This window comes from Poeciliopsis prolifica, unplaced genomic scaffold, assembly GCF_027474105.1.
Source record: "Poeciliopsis prolifica strain line A6 unplaced genomic scaffold, Auburn_PproV2 SCAFFOLD046, whole genome shotgun sequence".
Classification (NCBI taxonomy): domain Eukaryota; kingdom Metazoa; phylum Chordata; class Actinopteri; order Cyprinodontiformes; family Poeciliidae; genus Poeciliopsis; species Poeciliopsis prolifica.
Window position 1 is genome coordinate 1,179,135 of NW_026562421.1, and position 22,569 is coordinate 1,201,703.

The window sequence follows — 22,569 nt, forward strand, 5'->3', positions numbered from 1 at the left end:
AGTAAATCGTGCTGTACTTTCTTACAATGTTTTGCAGTAAGCCTCTTTTGTAAAGTGGTATAATATAATGCTTTAAGTATTCCTCGAATTGCTGTGAGAAAAATCTCGACTTTATTTTGGGAGCGCTTACCGGAAGTTCAGTTGTAGCCCCCTATCTTAATGCTTCTGTATGAAGCGCATGCACAAGTAGCAACAAAGATTTCTTTCCCATTTACTGTGTTTAGATAAACTGTTATTAGAAATTTAGCGGCATTACTCATTAGTCTACAGAATCCAGCAGCGGGCAGATGATACAAAATGCCTGAAATAAAAGTAACACCTTTAGGTGAGTACTGTAGCCTTTTATCCCGAGGCTAAGCTAGTTCCGTCAACATTATATTTTAAACTTCAATTTAACAACTTTAAACCTGCGCATGGCGTTTCACTCTCTTCCAGCATAGCTTCGGGATTTTTTTGTGCATGTGTATTGATAATAAAATAAGCGTTTTCAACATTTTCACTCACTTTTTTTTTAAAGCAGAATTGTGTCTGTAGATTCTCAATTTCTGTATTCCCTATCCAAGGTGCTGGACAGGATGTCGGTCGCAGCTGCATCCTCGTGTCCATCGGAGGCAAAAACATCATGCTGGACTGTGGGATGCACATGGGATACAACGACGACGTAAGTGAATCTAAAAAAAATATGTGTGTATCTAGTGAAAGTTTAGGCCTGTGCCGAGACAAGGTCAACTTCATATGCGGATTTAAAACTTTCAAAACACTTATTGGTACGGTACCATTGTTATAGGTGTGTAAAAATTCTTGAATAAATTTATGTTTTACTTTTATTCATAAAAGGTACACTGTATAGCTTTTATAAGTAGTTTTTGATGGCCTGTGTTGTAAATAAAGTCATTTTGTATGACAAAGTTGTTCCTTTTATCTTCTTTGAAGGGTGTTGTTTAGTCAAGTTAAATGTCCACATAGATATGAAGTACATGGTGTTTGGACAATAACTGTTTGGTTTTTTTTATTTTATTCCAGAGGCGTTTCCCAGACTTTTCCTACATAACACAGAACGGCCGCCTGACAGACTTCTTAGACTGCGTGATCATCAGGTTTGTTGTTTTTCTTCAATGCTCCATTCCGAAAACATGCATACAACCAGTCTATGTGCTCACCTTGTTCCACCTGTTCTGATGCTCAGCCACTTTCACCTGGATCACTGCGGTGCCCTGCCTTACATGAGCGAGATGGTAGGCTACGACGGACCCATCTACATGACCCATCCCACTAAGGCCATTTGTCCCATTTTACTTGAAGATTTCCGGAAGATCACCGTTGACAAGAAGGGAGAAACCAACTTCTTCACCTCGCAAATGATCAAGGACTGTATGAAGAAAGTGATTCCTTTGAACCTACACCAAACTGTGCAGGTGCTGCGCTGATGTCACTCTTTCGGATGACTTTATCTAATCCCATCTTGTTCTGTGCCAGATGCTCGCCCCTTTTGATGGCAAATCAAGCTGTTTCTGTTGTGCTCCTGGCAGGTGGATGATGAGCTGGAGATCAAGGCGTACTATGCAGGCCACGTTCTGGGAGCTGCTATGGTGCACATCAAAGTGGGATCAGAGTCTGTGGTCTACACTGTGAGTGTAAACAAGTTTGCACTGTGTCACAGCAGGTGATTGTAATGACTGCAGCCTGAGAGAAATCTCTTTATCTGTTTTAGGGAGACTATAACATGACACCAGACAGGCATTTAGGGTAAGTTGCCTCTGCTATTTCTCACAATTTTTTTCTATAAAGGACATCTGCCAAATTATGTTGACTTTGTATTTTATTTTAGTTTATTACTATAATAGAAAAATTAAACAATATTCTATGTTGCATGAATAGGCACATATTTTTACCTATTTTATTTTAAGGATTTTTTTTCTATACAATTTTTTGAAATCGAACAAGTCTAATTTTGTCAATCATGATTTATTTTGGCCCACATTAGTTAAATTTGGGGTTAATACCCAGCCTCTGCAAAAGTTTATGACTTCCCAAAGATGTAGTTTTTAATCCCAAAGATTAAATAGCTATGTTGAAACAAGAAGATATTTAAAATAAACTAGACGGTACTGCAAAGTTTTTAGCGTTAACATTGTATTGTTTGTTGAATGTGTGGATTTTTAAAAGTCAGATTTTTTCAAGCTGGTGTTCTCTTCACTGTTTTAAAACTGAACTTTCGGGCCATTTTTTTCAGATGTTTCTCTACCCCAGAAAAGTAATGTACTGGAACAAAATACTCTGCACTAACATTAGTCCCCATCTTTGTTTATCAGGGCACACTGTTCTTCATATTTTTGATGTATCATACTCCAACACACTGGACTCAAGTTCTTAAGAAACTTATTAATGACCCATTTATTTAAATCTGGTGAAGGATAAAAATGGAACATCTAAAACAGGAGAGTGAGTCTTGAAATCTAAGGTTGGGTCCACTGCCTTATTGGATAAAGTTGTTTTGAGAGCCAGTTTTTTCTGTCCAACATTTCAGAGAGTCTCGTCAGATCCAACAAATGAAGGGCTTTTTTGTTAAGCATCAGGCTGTCGCAATCAAGGCAAAGGGAAACAAAAAGCTGAAGAACTACTAGTGCAAGACGAGTTTTAAAGTATTAAAATAAGTCTTAAATGATAACATTTTGTATATCAATGTAAAAACATAAAAAGAGGGGGGGAATAAAAGTTGAATTTCTGTGAGAATTTATGACCCTCAAATTTAATTGGATTTTATTAAAAGTTATGATCAAAATTCACAAAGTATTGCTTAAGTTTAGCCTTTTTGGTGGTGGGAATAGGTATGTTCCAAATTGACTTTAAACTGCCTGTAAGTCAAATTTGTTTACTGTTAAGAAGTATTTTTCTTCTTGGCAATAAGGGAAAATATTATCTATTTGATTTTATATTATATGCAGGATTTTAGGCAAGTCCTGAAATGAACCATTTACAGCCTGGATATAGTGAAGTATTTTTTTTGATAAAACAATTAATTGTGTTTTTAGCTATCAAACAAATAGTATACTAGTGGCAGATATTTGCCATTATGAATTACATAAAAAGTTGGGTACTTTGTATGGGTATGGTATAATAGCAGCACTATGGCTCAAAGGAAAGCTTTCCAAAGGGTTGTGAACACAGCCCAAAAAATTGTTGGCTACCTTCTCCCCTCACTGGAAGATTTGTACAGCGACCGCTGTCTAAAAAAAGCACAGCACAACACATCATAAAGGACACTTCACACCCCGGACACTCTCTATTTACACTGTTGCCTTCAGGCAGACGATACAGAACAATCAGAACAAGAACCAACCGTCTGAAAGACAGTTTCTTTTACCTGAAAGCAATAACAAAACTAAATGCAATCAAAAAATAACCATCAATCATCATGAATGATGTGTATCAGCTACTTTTGTTTTTTTTTTTACATTGTGTGTAAATTGTGACAGTTTGTTAAGCGTATACACTGACTGATGGCACTTTTTAAAATTTTGTTGTTCCTGTGACAATGACAATATTTTTATCTTTTAATTAAGCATAATTTGCATAATCTACCACTAGATGGCAGTGTGTTTTATATAGTGTTTCCAGTGCATTCCTTGATATATGTAGACTAGTCCATAAAGGGTCAAAATGTTGATTAATTCTCATTTTATTAATGGAAAATATCAGCTAACAGACTGTTTGTAATAAAAAAAAAAATCTATTCTTCCCCAGAAAAACCTTGTGCAATATCTCACACCTGTTACGTTATTAACATGACTGAAAAAATTTTTTATTCTGCGTATGTTTACATTATAAAGGTTGGACATTTGTAAAACTGTGATCCAGTTTATAAACATTCACAAGTGTATCAGCAGTGTAATCACCAATCAAATGACTGGAGCACAAATGGCAGCTGCAGGCTTGTTGATGGTAGCACAGCTAGAAGCAGGGAAGGTAAATTAGGTTTTTATTCCTGGAAGAGAAACTATTGTGATGCAAGATATGCAATCTGAAATTATGCATCTACACATTATCACATCTGATTTGTAGCTCAGAAAACACCTTTTAAAGCAAAAAAGAGGCTGATTTCTGATTGTGCAGCCGCTATATTTTCAACATTGTCTGTTTTTTGTAGCGCTGCTTGGATTGATAAATGTCGTCCTGACATCCTAATATCTGAATCTACTTACGCCACAACTATCCGTGATTCAAAAAGATGCAGAGAAAGAGACTTCCTGAAGAAAGTTCATGAAACCATAGAAAGAGGAGGAAAGGTAAAAATTAAATCTATTCAAATTCAATATTTTGTTACTGAATTAGAACATGACATGACATTTCTGCTTTAAAATTCCCCAGGTTCTCATTCCAGTTTTTGCTCTGGGACGTGCACAAGAGCTCTGCATCCTGCTGGAAACATTTTGGTACAGTTTACTTTCAAACGCAGCATTAGAATCAAAGCTTGAAGCATTTTTACACATTTATGTCAAAGGAATAAAATAAGAAAGCAATGGCAGTGATGTGTGGAGATAATTGCAGCCTGTTCCCTGATATCAGATGCAAAAAAAATTTTCTGTCAAGTGATTGTTGACATTCCAGTTAAATAAAATAAAACCTCTCAGCATGAACCAATTACTTCCTGACTGCAACACAAAAAGCAAAGATTCTGTCTCGACAGCTTATTATATATGATGCATTCATTTTATTAGGCCTGAAAGAATAATTGCATGATATTAACATTTTCTGTTCACTAATTGGGCTGCTTTTAATTCCCTCTTTCCACACAGGGAGAGAATGAATCTAAAAGCTCCGATCTACTTTTCCACTGGGCTGACAGAGAAAGCCAATCATTACTACAAGCTTTTCATAACATGGACCAACCAGAAGATCCGAAAAACCTTTGTACAGAGAAACATGTTTGAATTTAAACACATCAAGGCCTTCGATCGCTCCTATGCAGATAATCCTGGGCCAATGGTGAGTTGGCTTTTCTCCCTAAATGTTAAAGTTTCAAACTGCTGCAAAGCCTTTAAGATAAGCCTGTTCTTTCAGGTGGTGTTCGCCACACCGGGTATGCTACATGCTGGCCAGTCTTTGCAGATATTCAAGAAATGGGCTGGCAATGACAAGAACATGGTGAGTCCTTTATGCAAAGAAAAATCTTTTTAATGTTCCTGAAGTCCTTATTCCAAATTTCATACACATTTTATGATCCCGTTTGGAAACTTGTCTTTAAGAAGAAAAAGTAGCAAGCAACAAGCGCACCTCTCTCATCCAACATCACACAGGACACAAACAATACATTTGCTGTAGTTAAATTATTTATTTTGTATAGCGTTTATGTAATTAATTTACAGTTTAAAATTAACTTGTCATTTATTGATATTTATACAAAAGTTTAGCATGAAGAGGAGCGGTTGGGAAGAAAAAAATCTTATGTAGAAAACATAAAAAAAATCTTTGAAATGATAAAGCACTCTACTTAGTTATACCTTGACAGCTTATTATATTTTATCATAAAATTGAGCTATTTATTGTCTTTTGCTTCTTCAGACAAGATTCATCCTGTAAACAGAAAATGTTCCATTTGTTTTGTTCTGGTTTTTGGTGTTTTTAAACTGTTTGATCATCTCAAATTATAAATGCTATTTCTTTTAATAAATTCTTTTTCCAGATGTGTTAGGAATATTTCTTTACGTATTTTGAATATAACTTGCAGAATCTAGTAGTCGACCAAATAATGAAATTGTATACATTTTAAGCTGTAAAACACTAAGATAGGTTAAAAGCACATTTTAAGCACATCGATTTCTGTAATGATGTTCTAAAACAGGACAGCAGTATGGTTGTCTGTTTCCTAATCACACCAAAACATGAACATTTTCCCAATGCTTTGATGATTGTTCTCAGTCCATCAGTTTGAAATGATCTGTTTTGAAAAAAAAGAAAATATCTTATTTTTATTTGTATATGATAGCACAGTTAAGGAGTTTTCTATCATCCTTCTCTGACACTACTGAATGATAATTAAAGAAAAAAAAATCTCTTTAAAGGTGATTATGCCTGGGTATTGTGTGCAAGGGACTATTGGTCATAAGATCCTTAATGGGCAACGAAAACTGGAGATGGAAGGAAGATCAACGGTAAGATTTTTCTTTTTTTTCCAGCTAACTAACATATTGATTCGATTGTTATAATGCATCTTTCTTATAACTCATCTTTCCTAATAGCAACATGTTTTAGGCTTAAAGTAGAGCATAAGATCCTTCCCAAAGCAAAAGCAAATCTTAAAAAAAGGACACAAACCTGTTTCTTTTCAGTAGCAAAAAGGATTTTAGTTTAAGAATAGCTAAAGAACGATTTGTAGTTTTTGCTTCACCTAATTCAAAAAAAAAAAAAAAGATAAAATAAGCACCTTTTACTACCAATTATTATTTGGTTGTTAAAAAAAATTTAATGACCAAACATACATTAAAGGAATGCTATGGTATTGCATTTTAAGCAATAAATTGATTATTTTCTTATTTAAGAAGAAACTGAATGATTTGATTTGTTTTTTATGTATTTCTAATATTTCAGCAAGTAAGTGTAAGTGGTTAAATGAAAAATGTGCAGAATGTGCTTTTTTTTAATCTGATAATTGCTCAATTGTCAGAATGATTTATGACTAAATTAAATAAACCCTAAATAATTAAATTGGTTAATCTTACGGTCAGTTTTTCCTGCATCCACATCTGTCTGTGATTGCTGCAGCTGGATGTGAAGCTGCAGGTGGAGTACATGTCCTTCAGCGCACACGCTGATGCAAAGGGCATCATGCAGCTTATTCGCATGGCAGAGCCCCGCAACATGCTGCTGGTGCATGGCGAGGCTGCAAAAATGGAGTTTCTCAAGGGGAAGATCGAACAGGAGTTCAGTAAGTGCTGCTGAAGTCACAGCCTCAAACATCTGTAATTTATTGTTTTGGAAAATGTTCTACATCTGTGGGCAGAAGGGATTTCCAGCCTGGTTAACTCTAAACTCTTTAAATGGCAGGTATAGACTGTTACATGCCGGCCAACGGGGAGACGGTGGCTGTGACGACGAACCCCAGCGTTCCTGTGGACATATCGCTCAACCTGCTCAAGAGGGAGATGGCTCTTGGAGGTTAAGTGTTATCTAGTGGTTTTTGTTCATCCGGCTTTTTGTCATACTTTACGCTTCTTGCCGCCTTCATACAATAACTTGACCCAGATCAATTGGAATGATAAGGTCGACTAAGTAAATCCGAAACGGCTTAATTACTGAATGCATCAATGATCTTCCTGGTGTGATTTTCACTCTGAAAATGTAGAAAATCTGCTAATTTAAGTATTTTTCAGTGTGTGATACCTCGCAGTAAGAAACTATAGTTTTTCTTTTAGGTGTGAGAATTTTGAAAGCCATGGAAAAATGTTCTGTTTTGTTTGAGCTGCAGCCAACGGGTATACTTTAAAAACATTTACTTTCTAAAACTCCATTGTGTATATATATATTTTTTTCTTTTTTTAAAGGCCCTCTACCTGATCCTAAAAAACCTCGCACCATGCATGGAACCCTCATCATGAAAGAAAATGTAAGTTTTCATAGTTTTGGGTCACATGGTTTGTCAGGAATATCTTACCACTAAAACACAGCAGAACTGCAGTAAAACCTGCTTTTGTATGAGTTACAAAAGCTATTCAGTTTTCAATTTAATGCTTTTTAAATATGTATTTATTTTAATTGTCAAACACAGCGATGTCGGCCTAAATAAGATCTCTGTTGTTGAGTGTGCTGGAAGGGAGATGATATTGTATTAAGACATACAATAGTGATGGATTTCAAACAAATTTAATAATAGACCACCTTGTGTTGTTTTGTAGTATTACAATTTTTAATAAAATATACAAAGCATAACAGTTTCAAATGAGTGTTTTCTCTCAGTTTCCATACATTTTGTTGTCGCTAAAAATAATTTTTCAGTTTCTTTGAAAGTTGGAATTTTCCAGAAAGATTTAAAGTCACAGCCTGTCCTCCAGAGTTTCTTTCCATAAATTTGCTTAAGCTTTGTATTTTAATGATTTCAGCTGTGTTTACATTTAAAATGTCAGCTGTCATCAGGATACAGATGCTGATTGCAAATTGTATCCAGCTGTAATTAAAAGACTGTCAGTTTCTCTTGCCTATTAAACCGACATCTGAGTGCATCTTGTTGTTGCTCTGTTTATGACATTCTGTTGCATTCATCTCATTACTGTGTTTTTTATTTTATGTTGTTTTTTTGGTGTCTTTTTGCTGCAGAGCTTGAAGCTGGTGTCATCAGAACAGGCCCTGAAAGAGCTGGGCCTCAATGAACATCAGTTACGCTTCACCTGCCGCGTGCAACTCCAGGACCCGCACAGTGACTCCGACACGCTCCACAGAATCTACACACACCTCAAGAGGTCAGAGCACCCCTCACCTTACCACCTCCAACTCATTCTACTTTATGTTGGATTTCATTCTCATCTTGAATGTTTTGTTTCTGGGGTTAGTGTGCTAAAAGATTACACCATCCAGCACCTTCCTGATGGAACAGTCATGGTGGAATCCATCGTTATAAAAGTCTCCTCTTCGGCCGAAGATGCCAATGCCAAAGTCCTGCTGCTATCTTGGAGTTATCAGGTACAGCTGTGTCATTTTATTTGTCATTCCTAAATCAGACCAATATAAAAACTTGTTAATATACAGAAATGTGGAGTTAATGAAAAATCTGTCTAATAACTGCTTAAAGAAAGGTTTTAATCTGACCAATGAAGCTCATCAAAATGCATATTCTAATTTATTGAATATGACTGTACAAAAAGAGAGCAGGGTTTGTTTGGATGGTCTCAAGGTTGCGCAGTGCTTAATTTCAGTATAAATTCCTTGAAAGTGATTGATATTCAAACTGTGCAGTTTTCAAAATGTAATGTTTGATTAAAAGCCTACATTTGTCAAACTTTATTTACAATTAAAACCAGATATTTAATATTTTTTTGTTGGTATATATATATATATATATATATATATATATATATATATATATATATATGTGTTGATATTAACATATTTATTAATATAAATATATTGTATTCCCACTCTCTGAAGTTTAATCAGACCAAATTTCTCTTCTTTAAGGTTAGTTAAAATTATCAAAATGATTTATATTTGCTAAATGCCAGAAAACTAAAGAAAATTCTTGAAAAGTGCTTGAATTTTATTGTGGGGAAAAGTGTATTGAACCCTGAGAGACATCTTTTGCAGTGTCCCCTCCAGAAGTGGACACCCTGGGCCGTCACCTATATAGCCAATGCCAAGAGAGCGCTAATGTAGCAACAGTGCATGGATCACTGAAGTGCACAACAACGGCAAAGTTGCAAGAGGTGCAACTTTGCAGGCGATTGCTCTGATTTGCACGTGTCTTCACCCTCCTACACAATTTATAATTGGGACAGTCATAGGAAAAACTATTCAGATGATTTTGGTTTTTCACTGTGCAGTTTTTTTTTTCTGAACTGTTGCATTTCTCAAGAGGAAATATGTTTTTTTTTTTGTTGGTGTTTGAGAACAAATACAAAATGATCAAAGTGAGGCCCTCATTGTCATTGTGGTTTAAAGCAGGAGGGAAATAAATATAGATCTAATTCAGGTCCTCTTTTCAGTTCTTCTGGGATAGTTCCTGTTATTGTCAAGAATCAAATGTATACAGTGAAGGTTGCGCCTTTGCTAATCAAAACTGAGGCACATATATCTCAGAGGCCTGAACTGTTAGGATGAGGAAGGAGAGGCTGAGATTTGTTCAGGACTCTGAACATTCAAACAAAGCAATATAGTCATGAAAGCAGCAGCAGCAACAATAGGCAAGCAATCTAATTAGTCTTTCCAGAGCTTCAGATTAAGAGTCTAACACATGAACAGAGTTTTATTTTTGCCATGTGCAGTCTTGAGTTTACTCTGTGATCATAGTGCAAAAAGAGAATGACAGTCTTGTGGAAACATGGTACTGTCAATGATGGGTTTAATTGTATGAAGTGAAAGTAGTTGTGTGGGTGTACAGAATGAGACAGGGGGCTTTGTGAGTAACAAAAAATAAACAATGAAACCAGAAGGTGGAGTTTCCGTGGTCTCTTGCGTTCCGCGCACAATGCAAATAAATTGCAAGGGGAAAAAAGAGAAACCTGATGTCATTTTCTACCTTAGGTATGTAGGTGTCGGCTAAGAAGATGGTTCCTTGGCTATTTTTTATTAAATGTTAAAAGTACATTAGGAAAAAGTTTACTTCTTGGATTTTTTTACTTATGCTTCAAGGAAATAATTTTGACTAGCAATAAAAGTTTGTCTTATTTTATTTTTTAAAAGTGATTCATCAATGAATGATTTAGACACACTAACAAATATTTCCAGCGTATTTCTGTAAATTTAGATATTTAAGGCTTACAGATTATGACTGCTAAGGAACTGAATACTAATAAAAATTGAAATTAACCTTTATGATGTCCATTTTAAGAGTCTATAAATTATTAAAGGTGTATGTCATTAAAATCTCTTTTTGCCTGCTTTGTTTGCAGGATGAAGATCTGGGGAGCTACCTATCATCTCTGCTCAAGAAGGGCCTTCCAAATTGACTCTTTTTATCTTGATTATATTTTTTAGGTTTTTTTATTTGTTTGTTTTAGAGCAATGTAACTTGAAAGGATTTGACTCTTAATGGAAAGTTTCCATCACCCGCTCTTCAGTGCGGAAAATGTCAGTCGTCGTCTTGTCAACGTAAATACTGAAGCTAAAGCTGCTTCCTTTTTGTTTGCAGAGACACTTAACAACTACAAAGGCTCCATTCCCATTGATCAAATGACTGAAGCTTCCAGAGAAATTCAGATTTTGATTATTTTATTTTGAAATTTGCCACCACTATATACAGTTTTACAGAAAGAGCTTCATTTTTTAATATTGTACCTATTTATCCAGTGTTTGAGTTGTGTATTTACATCGACACTAGTTGTCAAATCTGTGCACACCCATTAAGAGACCTTAATGCATTTACATACTTTCACTTTCAATCTGATATGTTGTATCACACTGTACAATTCGGCTGAAAAAAAAACCCATTAGTTGTGAAATATTTAAAAAAAAAATAAAGCTGAAGTTCAGCGTTTCATAAGTTTGTACGTTTGTGTTGAATTTAGTTGCCTTCAATGTTAAGCTTTCTCTTTAACCTTGAAGAAGGGTTAGACAGGTCAGGGAGGCAGACAAATATCTGTGGCATATAGCAACAAAGAAGGAGTTGCAGAATTTTTTAGCAACTACTTGTTGTTTTACTTCTGACAGAAAACATCTGGGCTCTGGAAGAATTTTCTATGGTCCAAAAAATGTGTCACCACTGAAAAGGTGATTTGATGCAGAAACATTGCCAAATCAAAACCCCACAATACCCACAATGGAACGTGGTGGCGGCATCGTAATGCTCAGGGGTTACTTTTGTTCTGACGGAACAAGAGTGTTCATCAGAGTGGATGATGTGACTAAAAAGTGTTTGTCAGAAAGTTCAAGATGAAGAAGGGTAGAACTGAATCTGAAAGGAAATCTGGATAAGAGATCTCACAATCTGATTTGCAGAATTTATCATGCAATAGGTCACTGTTGACTGTTTTTCAGTTCAGAGAATACATTAAAATTAAAAAGTTTTAATATGCATTCACACCAGCCATGCTTAGTCCTTTTTAATCATACTCTTGTTATTTACCTCTAAAGTCTGGTTCATTTGGGGATATGTGAATGCACAATCGAACTTGGATGCAGACCAAAAAAGCAAACTCTGGTCCTGTCTGTAGAAGGGTAGAACTGAATCTGAAAAGTGAACTGTGGTGCTGTCCAAATGTGAATGCTAAGTGGACAGGAGACCACTCTAAAAGTAGTGCTAGGTCATTGTTTGTGTCTAGCGGTAGGAAAAAAATGGCTTGTGGTTTATTACCAAAAACAAAATAGAAACCCTGATAGTACATATACCTGACACCGTTCCATTTTTGTTTGCATTTTATGAGGTTTTTGTGTTATTCAGTGGTTCTTAGTGCAGCAACACCAAAGATGTGGAGCTAAATTGGTTTTTCTAATAGTTTGGTTTGTTTCTCACAGTGCAGGGTGAAAGTAAATCGCACCAGCTGAAAATAGAACAATTGTTGCTATTTTGGTCTCCAATTGAACTAAGTCTACTAATCTGTCAGGTGTGAAAACCTTTTAATTTTTATATCATAAAGTCTTTGCATTTTATGGGATTCTCTGTACAGGCGTCATTATCTCCTTCAGATCACTTGAGATGGTGTAAATCCCCCTTCTCCTGCTCACTATGCCCCAGAGCCACGTCCTTTTTAGGTGCTCCCATCTGAAGTGGCTGGTGGTTATGTAGTAGAGCACAGGGTCCAGGCATGTATTGAGGGTGATGAGCGCCATGGTAACTCGTCTGGCGTTGTAGATGGAAGTCCGGACAGAGCAGTTCTGTATGACCTCCAGGCGCTGAAGAAGGTGCAGGAGGTAAACCACATGGTGTGGCAGGAAGCAGAACAGGGTGATGGCGAGGATGGTGTAGATGACCCTCATAGCCTTCTGAGCTGTTTTGGTGCCGATCATGGAAATGCGTTTGGCTACCAGTGGGTAGCACACCAGGATGATAACGGAGGGCATCAGGGAGCCAAAAACCAGACTGACTATACTGTAAGTCCTCAATCGGTCATTCCACTCTGTGGTGGCGAAGTTTTCAAAACACCTGTGGTCATCCTCTCTCTCCAGTGGACCCATGAGAATGAAGACCAGTATAGCCACTCCACCAAAACACCACAGCACCACACTTACCAGCAGAGACCACTTTGGGTTCCGCATTCTCAGGTAAGTGTGTGGATACACCGTGGCCATATAGCGGTCTACGCAGATGCAGGTCATGAAGCAGATGCTCATGTAGATGTTGGCATAGTACAGAGTCCCAGTGAGTTGACAGGCGAAGTCTCCAAACTCCCATTCGTTCTCATGGAGGTGGTAGTGGATCCGCAAGGGAAGCATGCAGAGGATGATGATGTCCGCCGCGGCCAGGTTGCTGATGTAGACGCTGAAGGCCGTTCGAGGACTGATCCGGATGGTGAAGACATACAGAGCCACCAGATTTCCCGGAAGGCCTATAATTAAAGCCAGGATGTAGACCGTTGGGAAGAGATAGTACTGGAATTCTGCTTTTGGGTCGGCGCAGTTTGTCTGGTTCATCATGGGAAATTGTGATGGATGTCTTTTACTATGTTCTGACCAGTTTTTTAAAGAAAAATACTACAGGTTGATTTTCAGAAACCAACGTCTCCTGTAAGGGAAACAAGAGATTTATTTGTATTCAGTTTTTCCATTACTGCTTTCACATAACAACTCAACCAACCCCTTGAAAAAATATAAACTACTGATGAATTTATTCTTAGAACATCTTATATGGACTCCACAAATACAGTCAAGGTTAAATTCATTAAAACAAAAAAAAGATTGCGATTATTTTCAGGTCCATTTGAGGACTTGCAGTGTAAAGAATGAAGTGAAACGAGGCTGGAAAGCCACAGGTATAAAAGACAGAATGTTATTCCTGGATAACACTGCTTATTTAGAAATAAGCAGTGTTATTTTAGATATGTGTTGAAATACTTTTAAAGTTTTGCACAAACTTTAACCCATAGTTAATTGACTTTATCAGATCCATCACGTTGTCACGTGTTTAACAAACATCTCTGCTTGTTTGAGGTGACATTTAAAACATCAAGAAAATTGAGTGATAAAGTTACTTACTCAGATTTTTAAAGCCGGCAGATCCATAAAGCTTGACCATAAATTTAAAAAACGTGATAAGACCTGCTGCTTTTCTAAGCGCAGTGTGAACATAAGCTGCTGCTTTCTTTTTTGGTGCAGCTTCCTGTTTCAGTGTGTAAATGTACTGTGATGAGGGGGAAATTATAGTCTGTGAAGAAGCTGTCAGCCACCCACAGCATGTGTTTTGTTTCTAATGTTATTTATAGCATTACTGTGTTCTAAAAGTGACCAGAGGACTTCTCAGTTCATTATTAATAAAAAGTCAGGATAATTTTGAGAAAACATTGATCGGAAAATTGTCTATATTGTTTCGTAACCTCTATATTTTATCTTATAAAATATATATTCTTTTGCTCACTGGTAAAGGAAAATCTTCATTTTTAATTCTTTGTGGTTAAACTAAACATCGGAAAGCAATCATAAAGTTATTTAATTCAGAAGTTCATGATGAAAAAACAAAAACAAATGCACCATTTTCAATTCCTCTCACAAGGACAAATTATAAAATTGGTAAGCTCTGTTATTTTCTCATCATAAAAAATAAATGATTTCCATTTTACTATGAAAAGTAAGTATTTAATGCAATTAAAAAACAGAACTTAATATTCGAAGGTCTGGAGACTTTTGGGTCTCTGAGCTGTTACTAGGTAACAGGTCCTGGAATTTGGAAACTCCAGGACCTTAAAATGCTTGTTATTGGGCCACTCTTTAGTTGTCCTGGCAGTGTGGTCATTGTCATTCTGGTAAGCCCAGCATCTTCAATGGTCTTACTGGTGGAAGGGGTTTGTGGCCCAGTTTATTTCTTTCTTCAATATGTTGCATTTCCACCTTTTTTTTAAAAAAAATGAAATAACTTTGCTTTAAAACTTGCATACTTTCTTTTGGATATCTCTTATTTTCCTTCATTGTTAGAGTGAGATATTTATGCATCTTTTTAAAGTAGATTGATTTTTTTTAAAAATAGGAATGCCAGGAACTTTAACATTTTAACTGGAGGGATCTGACGTCTAAAGCACACCTCTTTTGTATTTTCTGCAGTTTCAATAACTTCACTAAAAGTCTGGCTTTGGGATGAATTTGTAGACAGATTTTTTTTGCATTTTTCTTTGAACTAATTTAAATCAAAATAATTTAATTAAAATCTCTGTTCAATTGAAACTATTTGGTGAAGGAAAAACAAAAGTCTAAATATTCAAAGTGTGCACAGACAACACCAAAATATTTGCTGTTTTAACAACAATCATACAAAGTACTTTCTCAAAGGGACTATTTATCTATTTTTATTTTAAGTTGGAAATATTCATCCTTTTCCTTTTACTCCCACAAAGTTTGCAGACTTTTATTTGTTGGTAACATAGAAAAAGCTAACCGATGCATGTGTTTATGTTTTGATGCTAGTTTATGTTATTTTAGGACCATATTACCTTTATTACTCCACTTGAACAAATTTCTTATTCTTTTAGTGATTTAAAATATCCTTAACGATGCATTTATTTGTATTTTGATAGTTTTATGTTATTTTGTTTTAGAATTCAAAAACCATGTATTGTTTTGATCTTCCACTTTCAGAAGTTTGGCCACTTTTTCAAATTGTTTTTTAGATTTGACATGTACTCATTTTATGGTACTATTTTATGCTATTTAATTTTTGTTTTATTGAATTTTATTTTGAAAATGCTCTTACTCTGAAAATCAAAATCAACAATGAAACCGGAAGTTTTCAACAGTGTAGCAGCAAATGCTTTATTTAAATCGTCTCGTTCTCGTGTTGGTTTTGTTTGGTCAGTTTTCCCGTTATTATAAAACTATATAACTGTATATAAGTTACTTATATTTAAAATGTGCTCTTTGAGTACAATAACATTAAGCTAAAAGTGGAAAACATCTCATGATTTTATTGCATTACCTAACTTTACAGCTCATCACTAGTGCTACTTTGCCAGTATTAGCATTATAGCAAAACACAAAATTGTATTTTGTTGTAATTCTCTAACACTCCTCGTAATTTATTGAAATCCATTATTAAAGACTTAATGCATTGAGTAAAATATAACTTGTGTTTTGCGGCCAGTTACTTCGCTTGAAGAAACCATAATGAATAAACTCGTCGCTTTAAACTCAGCTGATGGAGAAACTGTTGACGCCATAGTGGATAAATGCTACATCTGCCTTTGTCCATTTGAGAAGCAAACGGTGGGCTCATTGGATCAATGCCCTCACTTTTTTTGTTTTCAGTGCATCTACCAGTGGTCTCAGGTAAATACTAACGATTACTGTTCACAGGTTTTTATGTGTTTATATGCTTGTCTAGATTTTTCCAGCTGATATTTGCACCACCGTCGTGCTGGTCATGCCAAAAATAATAACGGGGTAAAGGGCTCTAAAGTTATGGATGCTGAAAACATCTCACAAAGAAACTCAGTGTTTTAAAAATCTCATCAACTTGTCCTGTCACTATTGACGATTCACATTTGATAAAAAACCCTATGGCTCTGTCACGTGAAGCCGAGGTGCTGAGCATTGGGTAAAATAATTTTTTGCTGTTTTGTTTTTCATTTCAGACAGCCAACACATGCCCTGTAGATCGGATCAGCTTTGCTTTTATCCACCAGCGACGGTGTCCTGGAGGGGACATTCAGAAGAAGGTGTGTTTGATGAAGTATTTCTTTCTTAAGCTTTGAAGTCTCAAAAGGGTTAAAAAAAAGTAACACTTGAGTGTTAATAAAGAAATGTATTGAGAAAGTAAATGAAAATGTGTATAGAATTGTCTCAGTGATTTATTAAATGCAAATGATTTCAGACTTAATTTGTGGTATATTCCTGAAATAATCATTCCCCAATCATTTTCTTTATATCGGCATTTTGTTTAAGTTGTTCATCCCACCAGTTGAATTTGATGGGAAAGGCTGAGATTAAGTTACTTATTTTCTAAAATTCTCCTGCACAGGACTCTGAAATAATTCAACAAATATTTTCAAATTTCTTCAGTCTAATTAGATTTTAAACAATAATTTTGGCATTTTATTTTTGAAATATTTTAATAACTTTACAAATGCTTTTTTCAGTCTATGTATTTTCAATTGTGTTTGAATTTGAAGTCTATATCTTTATTGGACTAATTTACTTTTTGTATTTTGACACTTTTGGTCCTTTCTCTGCCTATAGTTAAAAGTGATGCCACGCAGAAATGATGATGAGACTGAAGAGGACTGGAGAAACATAGTAATTTGCGAGGAATGTGGGCGCAGCGGCCGCACAGACCGACTGCTGGTTTGCAGACTCTGTGACTCTGGGTAACTACATTAGTTACCTGAATAGTTTTTTTTCTTATTTTTGTGTTTGCATAAGTAAAAAGCTAATTTATCATGATAATGCAGGTATCACATGGACTGCTTAACGCCGCCTTTAGACATAGTCCCTGAAAGAGACTGGATGTGCCCCGAGTGTGTGATCACTTCTAAGAACACAGGTATTTATTTGATGATTAAGTTGATCGCCAATTTACTGTTGTTGCTATTATTTACTCATTTCACATTTCATAATGTGTGTTATGATGGAATAATAGGAGGTTTAAGTGATTCAGTTGGGGACCAATTAGCCTTTCGCCATTGAAGCATTTTGACATGCTTTAATAGTGGTAATAAATTTATAATAAAACACTTGATTAGTCTTCATTTATTTTGGTAGATGTTACAGCCATGAACATACACAATATCATCAAGGTTTCAAAAGCAATTTTACGTTGTCAGCAGCAGCTATCCGAGTACAAAGACTTAGAAAAAAAACTTAATTTGGTGAAATGTCTCTGTTCAGAGAGCTTTATGGCAGAGGAGGAAGACATCAGTGATGGAGAAGTCACAGACCTCCTTGCTGACATGGACCAACCTCCGTCTACAAGTAGTCGCCTCCGGGCATCCACTGTGAATCGTTCTAGCAACGTCACAGAAAGACGGTGGAGCGTGAGGCTCCAGAGCAGAGGAGAAAGCACCAGTCTGTATCGACGCCCGGAAACCTCATGGGTGAGTTTAACATTAAAATGTAGAGTATCTGATTCTTTTTTAAAAAAGTTGGGTGACATCTTTTTACATCATAGGGGATTACTACACTCCTCCAAACCAGGGGAGATGTGGATACATAGGATTACTTGTTTGATTGCAGTAGCATAAATTTCTTGCCTATACCAACTGGATGGAACAATATACTTGCTTTGGCTTTTTTGTGCACCATGCTTCCAAGAAAAATTTTTCCTATAGGAAACTAATAAAATTATCTTAAAATAAGTACTGAGCACTTCAACATTTTTATTAGTAAATATATTTAAAAAATTTTTTAAGATATAATCCAAGTTATCCACACAAACAAAGACATAAAAGTGTGGTCTGTTAAGCTCTGTTTAATGAAGTGGACAAATGCATAGAAAAGTAAAATAGAAGGTGTTGAAAGACATCTACAGCCAAGAAACCAGCTGAAATTTGTCAATATTTTAAAAACAATCGTGGTCCCAACAGTATTAATTATTGTCAGCTGGCTAGTTTTAATTAACAAAGTTACAAAAACTTTTTGTATGGGAAAAGGAAAAGACTTAGTACTCTAAGGCTTAGAGTTTTTTAAGCCTTATTTTCCAAAACACACTTCATACATTAGTTACAGATGAATTCCTACATTTCTGAGTGGAATTTTAGATTCCCAACAACTAGAAAAAATTAAAGGTATCTATATACAATGGTGAAAAATATGAATGTCTTGGTTACTCTGTCATGGCTTTTTACTCAAGTGCTGAAAACATCTCATAGCATCTCATGATAATGATAATGATCTTAGGATAATGAGATGCTACAGCGTTTACAATAAAAGTGCTGGTGGGCTTTTGCTGTTCGTTACTGATGCATCAGTGACGCATTACTTTATTACTATCAGTGTTCATCAATAACTACCCATAATACTGTGGTTTCCTTATACATAGAATATTGAGGTGGCTCAGACTGAGATCTAAACTTCATTTAAGCATCTTGTTTGTGCAGCTGTCAAGAGACTCAAATCCAGCATCACATGACAGTTGATGCTAGAAAAATCTTTACAGGTAATTTTTAATACACACACATATCTTTCTAGAGTTTTTTCTCTATGATAAGTTACAAAAGTTCTTCCGGATGTGCACATCTGTCATATTTGCTTGCCTATTAGCTTTGTTAAACGTCTAGGAGCAACGGGAATCAAACGAGTCAGATAGAAATGCAGTGAGTTAAAAACACTATACAGTGCTATACAGTGCTCTGCACTGTATAGAACTCTGCGACTATAAAAGCAGCTGCATGGTGCTTACCCACACTTCCTGTGAAGCCTCATGTGTCTCACAGTTACCCATGGTTGTGGTAAATTTTGTGGAAACACCTTCTTGTTTTTCTGCTGCAGCTTCACCGAGACTCATTTCTGTTTACAGTATCTTTGAAAAGTACTTATACCTCTTGAACTTTTTCCCTTTTTTACACTAGCACCTCCAATTTTTCATGTATTTTTTTGTTGAGGAAGAGTGCCTCATTGTGAAAAGGAACAAAAAATTATTATAAGATGTTTTATATTTGATATTATATATATATATATATATATATATATATATATATATATATATATATATATATATATATATATATATATATATATATATATATATATATATATATATATATATATACAAATAACAATTTTAACATGTGGCATTTGTTTGTATTCAACCCAGTTCATTCTGATTCTTATAAATAAAATTCAAATGCAAAATAAAGTGAAATACTTATTTAGCAAACAAAATTAAAATGTAATGCATACGTATATTGACAGAAAAAAGCTAAAGAAAAACATTGTGGGCTGTTTAAGGGCAATAAGATGAAGTAAATATTCCTGTTCCGCTAGCAGCCATGCTTAATACACCATATTTGACTATATTTTATTGAAATATATGTGTTGCATTGAAATGTATATCTTATTCAACTGCATATTTTAAGTTTCTTTTTCATTGATGTAAGGTACTATTCCTTCTTTAGGTTATTCCATAAGTTAACTCCACACCTTGTAATGAAAATTTGTTTCATTGATCTGTTTACTTTTATGTCACTATCCATGTTCTTTATTAGTGCTTGAACATAGATAACACAGCTGCTTGACTATAGAAATACATTACTTAAGTGAGTTTAAGATTAAACTTCTAAGGCAAAAATGTGAGCAAATTTATCAAGAATTTTAAATCTGATTTATTTCACATTTCTGACAAATCTTAGTGTTGTGGTTAAAAGTAAATGTGTTGTTAAATAGGAATTTAAATTTGTGGATTTTTTATAAAATGGTTCAAACATGCCATATTTTCCTAAACTATATAACTGTAAAACTGCTTTAAAAATGGTTTTTTTTCCCAGCATGTTCCTAAGTACCTTATATGTGCATCAAAGCCTCCAGTAACAACTGAAGGACCTGAAAATCTTCAAGGTGTCAGTACGACTTCAGACAGTAAGTAATCCACCAAACTTTAACTAACTCCTTCCTGTGGCAACATACTCACTTTCATGAAATGTAATAAAATTCTTTGTTTTTGGTTCATAGAAAAGAAAAAGAAAAGAAGAAAGACTGTAGCTTGAAGAACCAACAAGGGAAGGAGGTTTTTCAACATTCAGTGCCTGAGAAGACTTACCTTGTACCCAGAAATGGTACCAGCATAGGTGGCCACAAGATGGCAGCATTGCGTCAAGATGTTAAAAAGACTGAACCTGAATGAACCTTTTTGTTTAGTTTTAATACATTTGTTAAATCTGCAGCTTTACTTTTTTTTCAACTTTTCATTCTTGTTTTTTTTTTTGTGTTTTATTTAATGCTATTAATAGACTTATCAACACTCATCCTAGTATAGTCTTCAACTTTACCCCTCAATTGGTGCCTTTTTTGCTTTTGCTCTAAAATTTATAAAAATATTTTGACAAAACAAAACATCATCAGACTATTATCAGATCCAGTTTAAATATTTGTGTTTTAAACTTTGTGACTTTTAAGACTACAAAAGAGAAGAGGACTTGTACACTATTGGTCAATTATGATTGATGGAAGAGATGGTTTGATCTTCCTCCTTAGCCCTCTGCTACTGGATCCACAATAATGAATTCTTGTTTTCAACTTCTGTGGGGTAATTTTAACCAATTACCCCCAGAAACCACCTGTTAGTTAATAGTCAATTTGCAAACAGTTTGATCTCAAACATTTGGCAAGGCATTGAATGAACAGTGAAGGGCCTGATACTCAGCCACGTGAATTTTAAGATGCAGTAAAGCCCCTGTGGCATAGATATCAGATCCCTAAGGTTGTGGGGAGTCATCAGACTCCAATATCAAGCAAGCCCTGTGATCTTCCTTCGTCTCATTGCCTAGCAACGCTCGTCTCTGTGTTTGCCCATAATCTCCTGGAGACATGCTCACATCTCCTTTGAACTTAAATCTGACCAATGAAGTCCTCAAAGTATCATTTGATGAATAAATCAACTGCACATCAAGTGGTTAGCAAAAAAAATGTCTTGCGAGGTAAAAAATAAATTAGAGAAAATCTTGTGATGATAATAATATTGGTGAAATTATTCAAACTCTGATGTAGCTTTGTTCATGTGGACGGCATGTGTGTGTCTGTTTTGTTTTAGGAGATGGGAAGTCAACAAGCCTGTAGCTCTTCCTGCTCTACTTTCTCTCAAAATAACATCTGCTGGAAAAACAACTGTGGTTGACTTTCTTTGGCCAGTTTAGCAGAAATGAATGAATACGATGTGCTGGACAAATCATAAAGCAAGATGTTCCATCATCTGAACTGATACAGAAAATGTCCCTCTTTTCTTAGTACTTTGAAAAAACAGACAGGAACTCCTGTCTGCTCCTCAAGCTGTTGTGAGACTAATTTGTTTTTTTAACACCATAGAAACATTTGAAAAAAACACAAATTTCTAATTTGTAATATTTTAGAAGAAATACTATCAAACTGGTTGAGCTATGTGAATTCATCCATTAATGCCAGGTGTCTGCATTAATAAAAAAAAAACAGTAAGTTGGCCTTACATACATTAATTACAGGACTATCCTGTATAATATATAAATAAATAAATATATTTATATATTTTATTTTATTTTTTTGGGGGGGGGTGTTGTGTGTCTTGTGGGTCATCTATCATCAATTGACTTCACCAATTCCTGACATTTCAGTGGAGATACAGGCCTTAAGTTGCATTCATAAGCATCTTAAACCCTTCAATTGGGTTTCTGCAGTTGCCTGTTATACATAAAAAATAATACAAATTTAAATGTGTATTGTGGATATTGTGCCCCACTCAAGTTATTTTAGCAGCTTATTGTCTGAATAAATTGTAGTAAAGTATAATTTACTTGACTTGGTGTGTTTCTTATTTTTCAAATAATTTAGAGCGTTTTTAATAGAAAGTGTTGTGTTCTGGTCATTTATGAATAATCCTTTCTTCTTTAGAGCATTTTATGTTACTGGAGAGGTCAGCCTTCCTGCTGGCAGGATTTTGACTCTGAGTCGGCCTTTGTGACTGAATGACCTGCTTTCTGGGGCCGGTTCAGTTTTATCATGCTGATGTAGCATAAGAGGCTTCCTGAGGAATATTTCTTTTGTTTATTCTTCCATGTCGTCCTTTTTGACATCCTGACAAAATCTCGGATTGCCAACAGTTCA

The 22,569-nt window shown here is 35.2% G+C and overlaps 3 protein-coding genes across 3 annotated transcripts; 2 read left to right on the plus strand and 1 right to left on the minus strand.

Moving 5' to 3' along the window:
• Positions 1–153: 153 nt before the first annotated feature.
• ints11 (integrator complex subunit 11) lies at positions 154–11,182 on the plus strand. Its single transcript, XM_055056914.1, has 17 exons — positions 154–325; positions 564–661; positions 1,024–1,097; positions 1,187–1,415; positions 1,530–1,628; positions 1,712–1,746; positions 4,148–4,286; positions 4,369–4,433; positions 4,797–4,986; positions 5,062–5,145; positions 6,063–6,152; positions 6,763–6,925; positions 7,045–7,155; positions 7,542–7,603; positions 8,311–8,453; positions 8,544–8,673; positions 10,599–11,182. The coding sequence occupies exons 1-17, from the start codon at positions 298–300 to the stop codon at positions 10,653–10,655; spliced, it is 1,797 nt and encodes a 598-aa protein (XP_054912889.1). The 5' UTR covers positions 154–297; the 3' UTR covers positions 10,656–11,182.
• LOC129377150 (lysophosphatidic acid receptor 6) lies at positions 11,155–13,926 on the minus strand. Its single transcript, XM_055056915.1, has 2 exons — positions 13,837–13,926; positions 11,155–13,366 (listed from the first exon to the last, which is right to left on the minus strand). The coding sequence occupies exon 2, from the start codon at positions 13,276–13,278 to the stop codon at positions 12,292–12,294; it is 987 nt and encodes a 328-aa protein (XP_054912890.1). The 5' UTR covers positions 13,279–13,366; positions 13,837–13,926; the 3' UTR covers positions 11,155–12,291.
• Positions 13,927–14,574: 648 nt separating this feature from the next.
• Positions 14,575–22,243, plus strand: LOC129377151 (PHD and RING finger domain-containing protein 1-like). The gene is made up of 8 exons (XM_055056916.1): positions 14,575–14,600; positions 15,929–16,113; positions 16,419–16,502; positions 17,023–17,150; positions 17,235–17,326; positions 17,671–17,876; positions 20,265–20,355; positions 20,449–22,243. The coding sequence occupies exons 2-8, from the start codon at positions 15,952–15,954 to the stop codon at positions 20,481–20,483; spliced, it is 798 nt and encodes a 265-aa protein (XP_054912891.1). The 5' UTR covers positions 14,575–14,600; positions 15,929–15,951; the 3' UTR covers positions 20,484–22,243.
• The last annotated feature ends 326 nt before the right edge of the window (positions 22,244–22,569 follow it).